The 14791-nt window shown below is 40.7% G+C and overlaps 2 protein-coding genes, 1 non-coding gene and 1 pseudogene across 4 annotated transcripts in view; 2 read left to right on the top strand and 2 right to left on the bottom strand.

Moving 5' to 3' along the window:
• The window catches only part of NUP210L (nucleoporin 210 like), a 99380-nt gene extending 88031 nt beyond the window's left edge, over positions 1–11349 (top strand). Inside the window, exons 35-40 of the mRNA XM_065903697.1 lie at positions 2449–2595; positions 7868–8118; positions 8635–8839; positions 10449–10553; positions 11078–11149; positions 11249–11349. Of these exons, the coding sequence (XP_065759769.1) occupies positions 2449–2595; positions 7868–8118; positions 8635–8839; positions 10449–10553; positions 11078–11149; positions 11249–11349 (881 nt within the window). The remainder of the gene's footprint in view (positions 1–2448; positions 2596–7867; positions 8119–8634; positions 8840–10448; positions 10554–11077; positions 11150–11248) is intronic.
• On the top strand, positions 4044–4150 carry LOC136156600 (U6 spliceosomal RNA). Its single transcript, XR_010661094.1, has one exon. It is a non-coding gene; the product is annotated as a U6 spliceosomal RNA (small nuclear RNA).
• Positions 6050–6302, bottom strand: LOC136148459 (small EDRK-rich factor 1 pseudogene; annotated as a pseudogene).
• RPS27 (ribosomal protein S27) lies at positions 10033–13289 on the bottom strand. 2 transcript variants are annotated; one of them, XM_065903674.1, is made up of 4 exons: positions 13237–13289; positions 12814–12922; positions 12141–12251; positions 10033–10621 (listed from the first exon to the last, which is right to left on the bottom strand). In XM_065903674.1, the coding sequence occupies exons 1-4, from the start codon at positions 13240–13242 to the stop codon at positions 10605–10607; spliced, it is 243 nt and encodes an 80-aa protein (XP_065759746.1). In that variant the 5' UTR covers positions 13243–13289; the 3' UTR covers positions 10033–10604. The 2 variants fall into 2 exon arrangements, with proteins under 2 accessions (XP_065759746.1, XP_065759737.1); XM_065903665.1 differs by lacking the exon at positions 10033–10621 and adding an exon at positions 11767–11850.
• Between the last annotated feature and the right edge of the window lie 1502 nt (positions 13290–14791).

Genomic DNA, 14791 nt, shown 5'->3' on the forward strand with positions numbered 1-14791 from the left:
CCATTCATCTTTTTGTTTTTATAGAACAGATTCCAGATTTGGGGGGTGGGAGTGGATGGAGGGATGGGAGGGGGGTGAGAAAACATGCAAAACCAACCAGAGAAGTCCAGAATAGAACAGAATATAATGGTCTATAAACATTAAGATAATTTAAACTATTGACCTTTAAAAATATATATTTATTTATTTACTTGGCTGTGTTGTGTCTTAGTTGCAGCATGTGGGATCTAGTTCCCTGACCAGGGATGGAACCTGAGCCCCCTGCATTCAGAGTACAAAGTCCTAGCCACTGGACCACCAGTGAAGTCCCTCTAATTGCCCATTTTGTCCTTCAATTTTTTTTTTTTTTTTTTTTTTTAATATTATTTTATTAGTTGGAGGCCAATCACTCCACAACATTTCAGTGGGTTTTGTCACACATTGACATGAATCAGCCATATAGTTACATGTATTCCCCATCCCGATCCCCCCTCCCACCTCCCTCCCCACCCGACTCCTCAGGGTCCTCCCAGTGCACCAGGCCCGAGCACCTGACTCATGTATCCCACCTGGGCTGGTGGTCCGTTTCACCATAGATAATATACATGCTGTTTTTTCAAAACATCCCACCCTCACGTTCTCCCCCAGAGTTCAAAAGTCTGTTCTGTATTTCTGTGTCTCTTTTTCTGTTTTGCATATAGGGTTATCGCCACCATCTATCTAAATTCCGTATATATGTGTTATTATACTGTAATGTTCTTTATCTTTCTGACTTACTTCACTCTGTATAATGGGCTCCAGTTTCATCCATCTCATTAGAACTGATTCAAATGAATTCTTTTTAACGGCTGAGTAATATTCCATGGTGTATATGTACCACAGCTTCCTTATCCATTCATCTGCTGATGGGCATCTAGGTTGCTTCCATGTCCTGGCTATTATAAACAGTGCTGCGATGAACATTGGGGTGCATGTGTCTCTTTCAGATCTGGATTCCTCAGTGTGTATGCCCAGAAGTGGTATTGCTGGGTCATATGGCAGTTCTATTTCCAGTTTTTTAAGAAATCTCCACACTGTTTTCCATAGTGGCTGTACTAGTTTGCATTCCCACCAACAGTGTAAGAGGGTTCCCTTTTCTCCACACCCTCTCCAGCATTTATTGCTTGTAGACTTTTGGATAGCAGCCATCCTGACTGGCGTGTAATGGTACCTCATTGTGGTTTTGATCTGCATTTCTCTGATGATGAGTGATGTTGAGCATCTCCTCATGTGTTTGTTAGCCATCCGTATGTCTTCCTTGGAGAAATGTCTGCCTAGTTCCTTGGCCCATTTTTTGATTGGGTCGTTTATTTTTCTGGAATTGAGCTTCAGGAGTTGCTTGTATATTTTTGAGATTAATCCTTTGTCTGTTTCCTCATTTGTTATTATTTTCTCCCAATCTGAGGGCTGTCTTTTCACCTTACTTATAGTTTCCTTTGTTGTGCAAAAGCTTTTAATTTTCATTAGGTCCCATTTGTTTATTTATTTTTGCTGTCCTTCAATTTTTAAGCACTTAATATATTTTCTTTTCACTATATTTAATCTTATAAGTACAATATAAGTATGTATGTATAAATAAGAGTATTGATCTTTAAAATTCTCCAGGTTCTTTTACAAAGTATTAAATGTTTTTTTTTTTACAAAGTATTAAATGTTTCTTCATAACATATTCTCTCATTGTTATCTACTTTATTAAATTTTACAAAGAGATTGCAATTTTTTTTCCTTGCAGAATCTTTCTAAAACCACAACTTATGAAACTTCATGTAGCAGTTCCTTTGATACTGCTGATAGTCTCCAAAAGATGAGAATGATCACTGGCCTCTGGCAATTGAGAAAGAGCTTTAGCAAACCGAGACCATTAAGAAACTGTGCAAGGGAAAATCTTGTTACCAAGACACGGGTTTCTATTTAATTTAAAATGCATCCATTGCAGCTGACCCAACCTTGGTGCCAGTCGATTTCTTGCCAGCTGTGTGGGTCCTATTTAAGGCACCACTTGTAATTAAGTTCTAGAGATCTTTGACTTGACGCATACTACAATCAGTTATGGAAAACAAATCTTCCTAGATTTAAAAGCTACCTCCCAAGTGTAGCATTTTATTTCTAATAACTGCCCAATTTCTCTGTAATCTTATTCCCATTAATGAATTACAAAAACTTTTCAAAGAGAACAGCAGCTATATTATTAATAATAGAAACTCCATTATAGTCACAAACTAGCAGAGGTAAGAGCCTTACACTCTCCTTTCACCTGGATTGTGGTAAGACCCAACAGAGCTGGCAAGTAGACAGCTGTAGCAGTTCAGAGCTGACCCTTCTTTCTCATTTTTTAAATTCCAAACTCCCTCTATATATAATATATATATGTTTCCCCTTTTACAGATTCCTCTTAGTGACAAAGCTGTTTTCCTCTTTTCTGCTCTCTAGGATCCTGCACCCCAAGTCAGGCCTTGGCCATTACAACACTTCTTCCAGAGACCCTTATGCTGTGCCATGTACAGTTCAGTAATACTTTACTAGACATTCCAGCAAGTAAAGTCTTTCATGTCCATTCAGATTTCAGCATGGAAAAAGGTGAGTTCCACGAGTTGAATCTGGTTTCCCCCTTGTTTTCATATTTGTACAAATGTCACTTTATTGGTTTACATTTCTGCTTCCTCGTTTCATCTGCTATGTAACTATGGTGCTATGTAACTATGGCATCTTTCTCAGTCAGCATTTTTGTTCTATCCATTCAACAAACTCTTAACACGTATCTATAATATGCTATGCTTTTCCATTATAACTTACTATTTTCTCCTTTATTAGCCTGTTATCTTTGTAAGGGCTTGGATTATGTATCATACATGTTTTGTTCCCAACTAGTAGCACAATGTTTGAATGCTATTGAACTGAAGGATATTCTGAGCAGAACAGCATTAACAAGTGGAAAGAAAAAACAGGCATGACTTTGGGAGGACATTAAATAAATCAACTGATCTAAAATAAGACAATCCACCCCAAATATAAGTAGGTAGTGCTATATCATGGAAGAGCTTTTACTCCAAGGTCAGACAGTTTGAATGGTAATGAGAAACCACTGAAGGAAGGTTAATTCCAGTAAACTGTTGAGCACCAAAGAGAATGCCTGGCACCAGGACAGGCACGAGAGATAGAGGAGCAAGACAAGGCTTTTAAATCTTACTAGAACCACAATCTCAATCTCAAGAATGACAGAATGATCTCTATTTGTTTCCAAGGCAAACCATTCAATATCACACTAATCCAAGTCTATGCCCCAACCAGTAATGCTGAAGAAGCTGAATGGTTCTATGAAGACCTATAAGACCTTCTAGAACTAACACCCAAAAAAGATGTTCTCTTCATTATAGGGGACTGGAATGCAAAAGTAGGAAGTCAAGAGCTACCTGGAATAACAGGCAAATTTGGCCTTGGAGTACAAAACGAAACAGGTCAAAAGCTAACAGTTTTGCCAAGAGAACCCACTGGTCATAGCAAACACCCTCTCCCAAAAACACAAGAGAACACTCTACACGTGGACATCACCAGATGGTCAATACCTAAATCAGACTGATTATATTCTTTGCAGCCAAAGATGGAGAAGCTCTATATAGTCAGCAAAAACAAGACCAGGAGCTGACTGTGGCTCAGATCATGTACTCCTTATTGCCAGATTCAGACTTAAATTGAAGAAAGTAGGGAAAACCACTAGACCATTCAGGTATGACCTAAATTAAATCCCTTACGATTATACAGTGGAAGTGACAAAATAGATTCAAGGGATTAGATCTGATAGTGCCTGAAGAACTATGGTCAGAGGTTCGTGACATCGTACAGGAGGCAGTAATCAAGACCATCCCCAAGAAAAAGAAATGCAAAAAGGCAAAATGGTTGTCTGAAGAGGCCTTACAAATAGCTGAGAAAAGGAAAGATATACCCATTTGAATGCAGAGTTCCAAAGAATAGCAAGGAGAGATAAGAAAGCCTTCCTCAGTGATCAATGCAAAGAAATAGAGGAAACAGTGCTCGCTTCGGCAGCACATATACTAAAATTGGAACGATACAGAGAAGATTAGCATGGCCCCTGCGCAAGGATGACACGCAAATTCGTGAAGCGTTCCATATTTTTGTTTATAATAGCCAGGACATGGAAGCAACCCAGATGCCCATCAACAGATGAATGGATAAGGAAGCTGTGGTACATATACACCATGGAATATTACTCAGCCGTTAAAAAGAATTCATTTGAATCAGTTCTAATGAGATGGATGAAACTGGAGCCCATTATACAGAGTGAAGTAAGCCAGAAAGATAAAGAACATTACAGTATACTAACACATATATACGGAATTTAGATAGATGGTGGCGATAACCCTATATGCAAAACAGAAAAAGAGACACAGAAGTACAGAACAGACTTTTGAACTCTGGGGGAGAACGTGAGGGTGGGATGTTTTGAAAGAACAGCATGTATACTATCTATGGTGAAACGGACCACCAGCCCAGGTGGGATGCATGAGTCAGGTGCTCTTGCCTGGTGCACTGGGAGGACCCTGAGGAGTCGGGTGGGGAGGGAGGTGGGAGGGGGGATCGGGATGGGGAATACGTGTAACTATATGGCTGATTCATGTCAATGTATGACAAAACCCACTGAAATGTTATAAAGTGATTGGCCTCCAACTAATAAAATAATATTAAAAAAATAAAAAAATAAAAAAAAAAATAAAAAATCTAAAAAAAAAAAAAAAAAAAAAAAAAAAAAAAAAAAGAAATAGAGGAAACAATAGAATGGGAAAGACTAGAGAGCTCTTCAAGAAGATTAGAGATGCCAAGGGAGCATTTCATGCAAAGATGAGGACAATAAAGGACAGAAATTGTATGGACCTAACAGAAGCAGGAGATATTAAGAAGAGGTGGCAAGAGTACACAGAAGAACTGTACAAAAAAGATCTTCACCACCCAGATAATCACGATAGTGTGATCACTCACCTAGAGCCAGACATCCTGGAATACGAAGTCAAGTGGGCCTTAGGAAGCATCACTACATACAAAGCTAGTGGAGGTGATGGAATTCCAGTTGAACTATTTCAAATCCTAAAAGATGATGCTGTAAAAGTGCTGCACTCAGTAAACCAGCAAATCTGGAAAACTCAGCAGTGGCCACTGCTGGAAAAGGTCAGTTTTCATTCCAGTTCCAAAGAAAGGCAATGCCAGAGAATGTTCAAACTACCACACAATTGCACTCATCTCACATGCAAGCAAAGTAATGCTCAAAATTTTCCAAGCCAGGCTTCAACAGTACGTGAACCATGAACTTCCAGGTGTTCAAGCTGGATTTAGAAAAGGCAGAGGAACCAGAGATCAAATTGCCAACATCTATTGGATCATTGAAAAAGCAAGAAAGTTCCAGAAAAACATCTACTTTTGCTTTATTGACTACGCCAAAGCCTTTGACTGTATGGATCACAACAAACTGTGGAAAATTTTTCAAGAGATGGAAATACCAGACCACCTGATCTGCCTCCTGAGAAATCTGTATACAGGTCAAGAAGCAACAGTTAGAACAAGAGACTGGTTCCAAATCGGGAAAGGAGTACATCAAGGCTGTATATTGTCACCCTGTTTATTTAACTTATATATGCAGAGTACATTATACAAAATGCCAGGCTGGATGAAGCACAAACTGGAATCAAGATTGCTGGGAGAAATATCAGTAACCTCAGACATGCAGATGACACCACCCTTATGTCAGAAAACAAAGAAGAACTAAAGAGCCTCTTGATGAAAGTGAAAGAGGAGAGTGAAGTTAGCTTAAAACTCAACATTCAGAAAACTAAGATCATGGCATCTGGTCCCATCACTTCATGGCAAATAGATGGGGAACAATGGAAACAGTAAGAAACTTTATTTTGCATGGTTAGTGTTTTATTCTTTGAAGAATGGTTCTGAAACATCACAGTAAGTCAGGTTGAAAGGACAAGTTTAAAATAGTTTTATAAGGATATAACATATGTACTGACTGTTCATTCTATGAAATCTTGATCACAGAGCTTATGATACACCTAGTTAGCAGTAGCACCCAGGTTTTCCAAATAGTCATCATTTCTCTCGTTTGCATAGACTTCTCATTGGCTGCCTTCTGCATTTGTTGCATGATCTGAGTCCTTCTGCTTCCTCTGAGAAGTAGTTAGGCTATCTTCTTTTCTTTTTCCCTTACTAATTTCCTGGGATTTTTTCATGTTTTTCTGGCGGGCAAGTTCTCATTGATTTCCACAGGCCATGATAACAACTGGACCAAGCCTGGAAGAGAGCAACTCGGAAAAGGAACAACTTCCTCGCACTCTCAGCCACTGTCCCCACCCATTGATCTGGAAGACTCAGCCCCTGTGGGCCCCCCCGACGGGATTTGCCTGTCGAGACTTTATTTTTGGGGGCTCCAAAATGACTGCAGATGGTAACTGCAGCCATGAAATTAAAAGACGCTTGCTCCTTGGAAGAAAAGCTGTGACCAACCTAGACAGCATGTTAAAAAGCAGAGACATAACTTTACCAACAAAGGTCCATTGAGTCAAAGCCAAAGTTTTTCCAGTAGTCATGTATGGATGTGAGAAGAAAGCTGAGTGTTGAAGAATTGATGCTTTTGAACTGTGGTGTTGTAGAAGACTCTTGAGAGTCCCTTGGACTGCAAGGAGATCTATACATTCAATCCTAAAGAAAATCAGTCCTGAATATACATTGGAAGGACTGATGCTGAAGCTGAAATTCCAATACTTTGGCCACCTGATGAGAAGAACCAACTCATTGGAAAAGACCCTGATGCTGGGAAAGATTGAAGGCAGGAGAAGGAACCAACAGAGGATGAGATGGTTGGATGGCATCACCGACATGATGGACATGAGTTTGAGTAGGCTCCGGGAGTTGGTGATGCACAGTGAAGCCTGGCATGCTGTAGTCCTTGGGGTCACAAAGACATGACTGAGCAACTAAACAGAACTAAGAACTGCACAGGCTGATTAGTTACACACATAGGATGCTAGATGGCAGAAAGAAAGGAGTATTTGTATCAAACCTGGGTGTTAAGAGTCAGGTTTTATAGGAAAAGTAAACTGTAGAAGGATGACCACGACTGAGGTAGATGTGAAGAGAACAGGACATTCCAGGCAATACAGAGCCCTGGAAAAGTTTTCAAAACTAAGTTTAAAGTATATACTGGCAGTACACAAAATGGATAAAAATGGAAAGTAAGGAGACTAGCAAATGCAATTTATGTTGCAGTGATCCAAGCATGAATTGACAAGTGTCTAGGCCGGAGTAACAGAAATACTAACAGAGGTGTCAGATATGAGATATTTCAAAGGATGAGTTAGCAAGATTTGGATATAGGAATGAAAGAAAGGGTGTCAAAAGACAACCAACGTTGACCATGGGTAACTAGAAAAACAATATTATTAACAGAAATAAGGCCATGAAGAGGTAGTTTGATAGAGAAGTGATTAAACGTGTTCAAAGCTTGCCTTTCTTCCACAAACCCTTTACTGATCTCACCAACTCTACTTCATCCTATATCCCCTTAATTTCCACTTATACTACATTATTTAATATCCCCTGACATGCTCACTAACCAGTAATGGCATCCTTACCTTAAGTTCAATTATGGGTTCCCTGGGACTGTTTCATCTTTGGTAAACTCCTTCATAGAAGCCAACAGTATGCTAATAGTGAATACTCAAAACTGAGTTCATTTCCTTTTGAATTTGCATATTAACTATTTTTCCTTCCTATCCTAATCCAATTGACTAAATAGGGCCTCTAAACGTTCCTGCTCAGTTTTTCCTCTTTTCTTCAGGGGTTTATGTCTGCCTAATCAAGGTTCGACCCCAGTCAGAGGAGCTGCTCCAGGTCCTGAGCACCGCTGACACCTCAGTCTATGGTTGGGCCACACTTGTCAGTGAGCGTAGCAAGAATGGAATGCAAAGAATCCTCATTCCTTTCATCCCAGCCTTTTACATCAACCAGTCAGAATTGGTTCTTAGCCACAAAAAAGACGTCGGGGAGCTAAGAGTACTGGGAGTGGATAGAGTTCTCGAGAAGCTAGAGGTATGTTAAGGACTGAAGCAAAATAGATCAGGGTTTTGAAAATGAGATTTTTCATTCTTAGTCCAGGGTAAAGGAATAGATACTGAACCATTTGAAAAAATTCACCACACACACACACAAAAAAAATTCACCACAGGAAATTCCTAAAACAAAATCTGTCCACTTCATAATGCCATGGGGGCTCCAAGTCCAATATCTAGGTCGTGAGCCTTGTCTGGAAGATAATACAAATACACACACACACATATATATATATATATATACAAACACACACGCACACACCACCAGTACTATCTTGAGACAGTTTTAGAATGCTAAAAACTTTTGAAGGCTATATTATTCTCATAGAGATGGTTTTCTTCCCCTACCCTTCAACACATCTGTGTAAAAAAGTGACTTGTCAGCTAGCTAGAACTAGAAATCCAGGTATCTTACTGTATATATTTATGATTGGAATGTACTGACACAAAACTGACTTTTTTTCTTTCAAACAAGTTCCATTTTCTTTTCTCCAAGGTCTTCCCCAGCTCCCCAGTTCTAGTGGTCTCTGGCCGTAGGCATTCTTCGCTCACACCTGGCCTGGCCATCTACCCCATAAGAGTAGTACACTTCACATCCCTCCAGCAGATGGAATCACCTGTTTTCATCAACATTTCCTGTGTGCTCACCAGTCAAAGTGAGGCTGTAAGAGTGAGAGCTATGAAAGCTAAGTCTGGTGCAGGTGAGCATGGGGGGGCGGGGGGCCTATTTTTAATCTAGAGGCAAAAAGAATGTATTACAATTTAGTTTAGAATTTAATTAATGGGAAACATTCGGCCACTTGATCAAGATTATTCAAACTAGCTGGGACATGGATCTTTATTCTCAAAGCCTACTCTATAACCTTCAGGTAGCCTTCACTGTCCCAGGCTCCCAGTCAGTGTCGCAGGCGCCTCTGTCCATGGGATTCTCCAGGTAAGGATACTGGAGTGGGTTGCCATCTCCTTCTCTAGGTCTCCTGCTTGGCAGGTGGATTTTTTTTTTTTAACCACTGAGCCACCAGGAGACTCAGGTTGGATCCCTGGGTCAGGAAGATCCCCTGGAGGAATAAGTGGCAGCTCACTCTAGTTATTCTTGCCTGGAAAACCCCATGGACAGAGAGGAGCCTGACAGGCCCCAGTCCACGAAGAGTCAAACACAACTTAGTGACCAAGCGTGAATGCAGTTTAACATGAGTTTACCAGCGTCAAAAGAATACTTCTTGCCCTGTTTCAAGCCCTTTGATAAAGTTTGATTTAATCCACAAGTATTTAGCAAATCTTTGTGCATCAATCAGTAAATGGTAGTAATCCTAGAAGCAAGACTTAGCTCTGACAAATCCTGACTCTACCTTTACCCAGTTCAGAAATGATGCCAAGTTTGTGTGGGATGCTAACAGTTACGGAGAGTCATGTCCAATTCTTTTGTGAGCCCATGGACTGTTGCCTGCTAGGCTCCTCTGTCAATGGGATTTCTCAGGCAAGAATACTGGAGGGGGTTGCCATGCCCTCCTCCAAGGTATCTTCCCAACACAGGGATCAAGCCCAGGTATCCAAGCATTGAAGATTCTTTACCATCTGAGCCACCAGCAAAGCCCTTTCTTTTTTTTCCTTTTAGTACAAGCAACCTCAAATTATTCTTCAGAGTAAAGCAGTTTAACAGTGTGAAGTTGTTAAACAGTTGTGCAACAGTTTAGTGAGAGGTTAAGAGCAGTTAAGAGCCCAGAGGGAGAGGGCCTATACAAGGGTTGCAGAACAGGAACTATGTATAGGGGCCTGGTGACATTTTATCTGGAATGGCAATTTGGTGAGGCAGGAAGAGTTCATTTCTAGACACTGAAGAATTCGAAATAACCAAGGCAAAGTATGCTTCAAAAGACATAAGTCTTAACTTTTATTGAAGACAAAGTTATATACAAATCATGTTCCCTAGAAATGATAGCTGAATAAAAAGAGACAAGTGGCTCCTGGGTCATTGTTTCAGGTTAGAGGGATTAAAAGTTGAAGGATGTCACCTGGAGTTAAAATACACAGGCATTTTACAGTGGCAGAGAATTTAAACATTCTTTTGCAAACTGAAAAGAAAGGCTCAAGAATTGTAGTTTATTATGTTAAGAATGATAAAAAGCCAAAAAGGTAGAGGCACCAAGTGCTGTTCACCCTTTTCTCTGGTAAAGAAACAAAAAGAATTTCCTAGAGGGCTAAGTTTTGAGTGCTTCAGCTAGACATCTCAGGAGGACACAATTTTTAAATGCCAACATCTGTCCTGGATATATTTTTTAAAATATCTTCTTTTATTCTGCCAATGCGTAGATCAATGTGACGGTTCAGGTGTTCTCCAGAAGTTCGCAGGTTCTTACCAGATTCTCCTCTTTACCCTCTTTGTGGTGCTGGCATCAACAGCTTTCCTCTTTCTAGGTAAGGAGTCCTTATATTCAGCACCGTGGAATTTAGACTTGGAAACTGCCTTCATTTTATTTCACAAACTAAATGAGGATGAAAATTAGCTGTTTATATCACATCTAATTCGGGACATGCAATTGAAACTGACTTATCTACCCTAACCTTAGTCACCTTGTGGACCCAAGATCCTGCCCAACTTACTGAGAAGCAATAATCTGCATGTGGCAAACAGCTACCACTCTAGAAGTGGAAATCACTGCTAAACTTTAGATTATAACTAGTTTTGTTCAAATACATAGTGATAGATGATTCAAGCAACATAACACATACCGTTATCTACACGTGCATTTCCCATCTTTCAGCCAAAAGTTTGAATACCTCTAAAAATCACTGAATAAAAATTTCCTGTTAAGTATAGAGAATTATATAATTTGAAGCATTACTTTTTTTATAGCAATACTTAAGAACGGACTTGACCATTAAGGCCTTCCTCCAGTGAAAACAGATCTCCTTGTTGACATCTCTTATTCTTTTTCTAGCATACAATGCCTTCCTAAACAAGATACAGATGGTTCCAGTTGTTTACGTACCAACTCTAGGTACACAGTCAGGTAAAGAATCACCATCTGTTATCTCCAAAAAAACTCAGGTACCACCCTCATTCACCTTTATTCATCCGTCTTCTATTTCCTTTCCTCCTTTACCTCTAGGTTCTTACACATCCACATGGTCTCCCCCTCCGTTCATGAGTCCACAACCCCCACCAGCCCAGAATCGGCTGCAACACTGGCTGTGGAGTATAAGACACTAACCTCTGCTTGGATAAGTCTTTAACTATAGGGGACTGGAGAGTTCTAGCCCCAGAACAGGTACTAGCAGCAACCTCTACACTCATACGCTTCCAAACAAGGCTTCTGAGAACTGTAAATAAAGGACCCTAAGCTGTTTTATATTAAAGTGGTGTGCTGGATTGCATTTTAAGTATCAACTGTCAGTTCTTAATTCTAAGAAAACATAAAAGTGAAAGGAGATGCCCCATTTACATACTATTCCAGTTTTTAATCAAGCTCTGCAAATTTATTCCTAGGGATAGCAATGTCCCAAATGGACTTTTTAAGTTCTTGGCCACTTACTTGCCCCAAATGACTCTAGAATCCACTCTTCTGGTTGCCCCTGAATATGTGAGGTAGGAACTTCCTAGCAGTAAAACAAGACAATAAACAGGATGTATCCAAAACTTGTTTATTGGGATGGTCTCCCGTTCATCTTGATACAGGGTGTTTTTAGTGCTGCTTCCGTCTGAAAGAGCATCCTGCCCCCCCCAAAAAAAAAAAAAAATTCCAAAGGTTAACTGATAGCAGCCTACTTACCCTGCCTGAACCCCACAAAACAAAATGCCTCTAACCCATAGGAAACCTACATCTCTATTTTCAACTCTTTTACCTTCTCCCTAGTCACTAGACATCAGATTCAGCTCATATGAAGCCCTTTTATCACCCATCCACCCAGCTTTAGACAGTAGCACTTTGAGATGACTGTTTCCCGATTATGCATTTGGAAGACATTGAGAAAAGAGTAGAACAATTACATTAAACCATTTACCTTCTGTAAGCCTTGCTTTTCCTCCTGTAGGTTGGCAGAGGACAGTAGAGCAGCCAACACACAAAACTACTGTTTGTGCATGGCTAAAGACGGTGGTGATTTTATAGCATCCTGGGGGGAAACATCAACGAGTTACCCTTTCTTCCCCAAACCTTTCTTCACTTAAACATATGCTGCCGTGCATTAACTGTAGAACAAGTATGCTATGAAAATTCTTGGAATTTACTTTCCTAATCTAAACTTGATTATCTGGCTCTAGGTATACATCAAAGTCAACTCAAAAGCAACCTTGACCATGTGCCCCAAACTATGGATTTTCTGAGCAATCATCATCATCCAAAAAATTATTCAAAAGTCAAAGAGAAAAAATCCTGTACTTGGTGAGGAGAGATGCTCAGTAACTGGTCAACATATCTACCCCTTTGCCACCAGGAATTAAGTACATAAATTACCACAGAAGCCCAACATTATCATCGCAGTGTTTCCCAACACAAAAATTGTGGTCTACACAGAGTTTTGAAGGGGACTCTCTCTGGATCACTCCTCCTAAAATCCTAAAATTTTACTCATCTCTAACATTCAAATTTGAATACATTAGGGCTTCACGGATACCTTTTTTTTTTCAACTCGTGGGATTCAGTGCCTTCCCCACTACTACATGTTATCTCCTCACCTGGGCATTTTACATCCATGAAATAGGAATTGGGGCTCTGCACCAGGCGCTTCTTCTTGTGTTTCCTCTTCTCCTCTTCTGGAGAGGGATGAAGAAGATCCTTTGCGAGCTAACAGAGGCAGAAATGTAGAGATTTAGAAACCAATGGTGAACATGGATGATCGAAAACAGCCCACACTGCCACATAACGGGGAGAGCTCGCCCCTTGTCGCCCCTGGTGTCTGCGCAGCTGGGCCGCCATCTTATTGCCTCTCCGCTCCCGTCCATGTACGGGTCCCAGCTGGCCTCTGCGGCCCCTGTAGTTACTTGTCCTGGGAAGTGCGGAGGGCAAATGAGGGCCTTCTGTGATTCCCAAATCAGCGTGAGAGGAGCGTGCAGACAGAAGAACGAGATCTCCACGGAAACCTAGCCGGAGGAACTCACAGGCATGTTCTCGTGAGGAGGTCGTCACCACCGGAAAGGGGCGGAAGCGGAAATCCTGATCCTTAAATTCGCCGTCCCGCAGGAAATGACGTTAGGGCCTATCGCCGCCATGATGAGAAGGTCCTTCACTCACGGTTTGGGCCTTGGAGCGAGGTGGGGGCTGCCATTTTGGGAAGGTCTCTAAATGACAGGACTCAGATGAGTCGCCATGTTAAGAGAGTGAGCTTGGCATCTTAAGGTCAGTGTCTGATACCCGTCAAGGGGTAAATAGACATTTTTTAAAATTCGCGCTACACTTTAACAACAGGAACCAGTTAGGAAAACAGACAGAGTCATATCTGTGACTTGTTAAATTTCTTTACTATTTTTCTTTTTTTTTCTTTACTATTTTTCAATTGGTTTAGTTTGCCCATTTTTAGCAATTCAGTAATGTAAATATAAAAAAAAGCAAGTTCTCATCTTTTCCGCACTTTCAGCCTATTTCTAGGACTAGCCGTTGTTAATTTTATTCTCTCCTTTCCATCTTTCTCTGTAATAATTATTACATTAGTCACTTCTGTATTGTTCGGACTGCTTTTAATGTTAATCTTCACAACTCTGTCTTTACATTCCCACATCCTTTCCGCCACATTTTCATCAGAACTGCCTTTCCAAGATTTCTAATCTTGGCAGCACTGACACTCTGGGTAGGGAATGAAAAGAAAGAAAAAAGACCAAATCACTATTTTATACAGTAATGATCAAAGCGTTAAAATGTCCATTTGTCATAAAGGAGGAACAAAGATGACTCAAATGGTATATGGGGACCTGGTTAATTCCAAAGGAATAGAATGGGACAAGGGATGTGAGTTCTTGTCAAGGATACGCTGGCAAACGTTTAACCATTGACTTTCTGGAGGGGAGCCCTGATTTGTTGTCTTCGCTAATTTCAATGGAGAAAATACTCGCAGCTTGGCCAGTTTCAGACTACCTCATTAAACACGGATTGGAAAGCACGATCTGTCTTCATGAGCCGGTGATAACTGGTTCCAGCACACTACTGCTGTTGTTCAGTTGCTCAGTCATGTCTGGCTCTTTGCAACTCCATGGACTGCAGCAGGCCAGGCTTCCCTGTCCTTCTCTATCTCTTAGAGTTTGCTCAAACTCTTGTCCATTGAGTCAATGATGCTATCCAACCATTTCATCCTCTGTTGGCCCCGCCCCTTCTCCTCCTGCCTGCAGTCTTTCCCAGCATCAGGGTCTTTTCTAATGAGTCCACTGTTTGCATCAGGTGGCCGAAGTATCGGAGCTTCAGCATCAGTCCTTCCAATGAGTATTAAGGGTTGATTAAGGATTGACTGGTCTGATCTTGCTCTCCAAGGGACAACTCTCAAGAGTCTTCTCCAGCACCACAGTTCAAAAGCATCAATTCGGGGGGTTCAGGATGGGGAATACATGTAAATCCATGGCTGATTCATGTCAATGTATGGCAAAAACCACTACAATATTGTAAAATAATTAGCCTCCCAACTAATAAAAATATTTGGGGAAAAAAAAAAGCATCACTTCTTCATCC

The sequence above is a fragment of the Muntiacus reevesi genome, chromosome 1, assembly GCF_963930625.1.
Source record: "Muntiacus reevesi chromosome 1, mMunRee1.1, whole genome shotgun sequence".
Taxonomy (NCBI): domain Eukaryota; kingdom Metazoa; phylum Chordata; class Mammalia; order Artiodactyla; family Cervidae; genus Muntiacus; species Muntiacus reevesi.

What these genes read in the sequence shown, in the direction of transcription:
- RPS27 (XM_065903665.1), bottom strand. An exon ending in CATGGATGTAAAATGCCCAG is followed by an intron (nt 12,252 to 12,813) that starts GTGAGGAGATAA and finishes GTTTCCCCCCAG; the next exon opens with GATGCTATAAAATCACCACC. An exon ending in AAAAGCAAGGCTTACAGAAG is followed by an intron (nt 11,851 to 12,140) that starts GTAAATGGTTTA and finishes TGGGGGGGGCAG; the next exon opens with GATGCTCTTTCAGACGGAAG.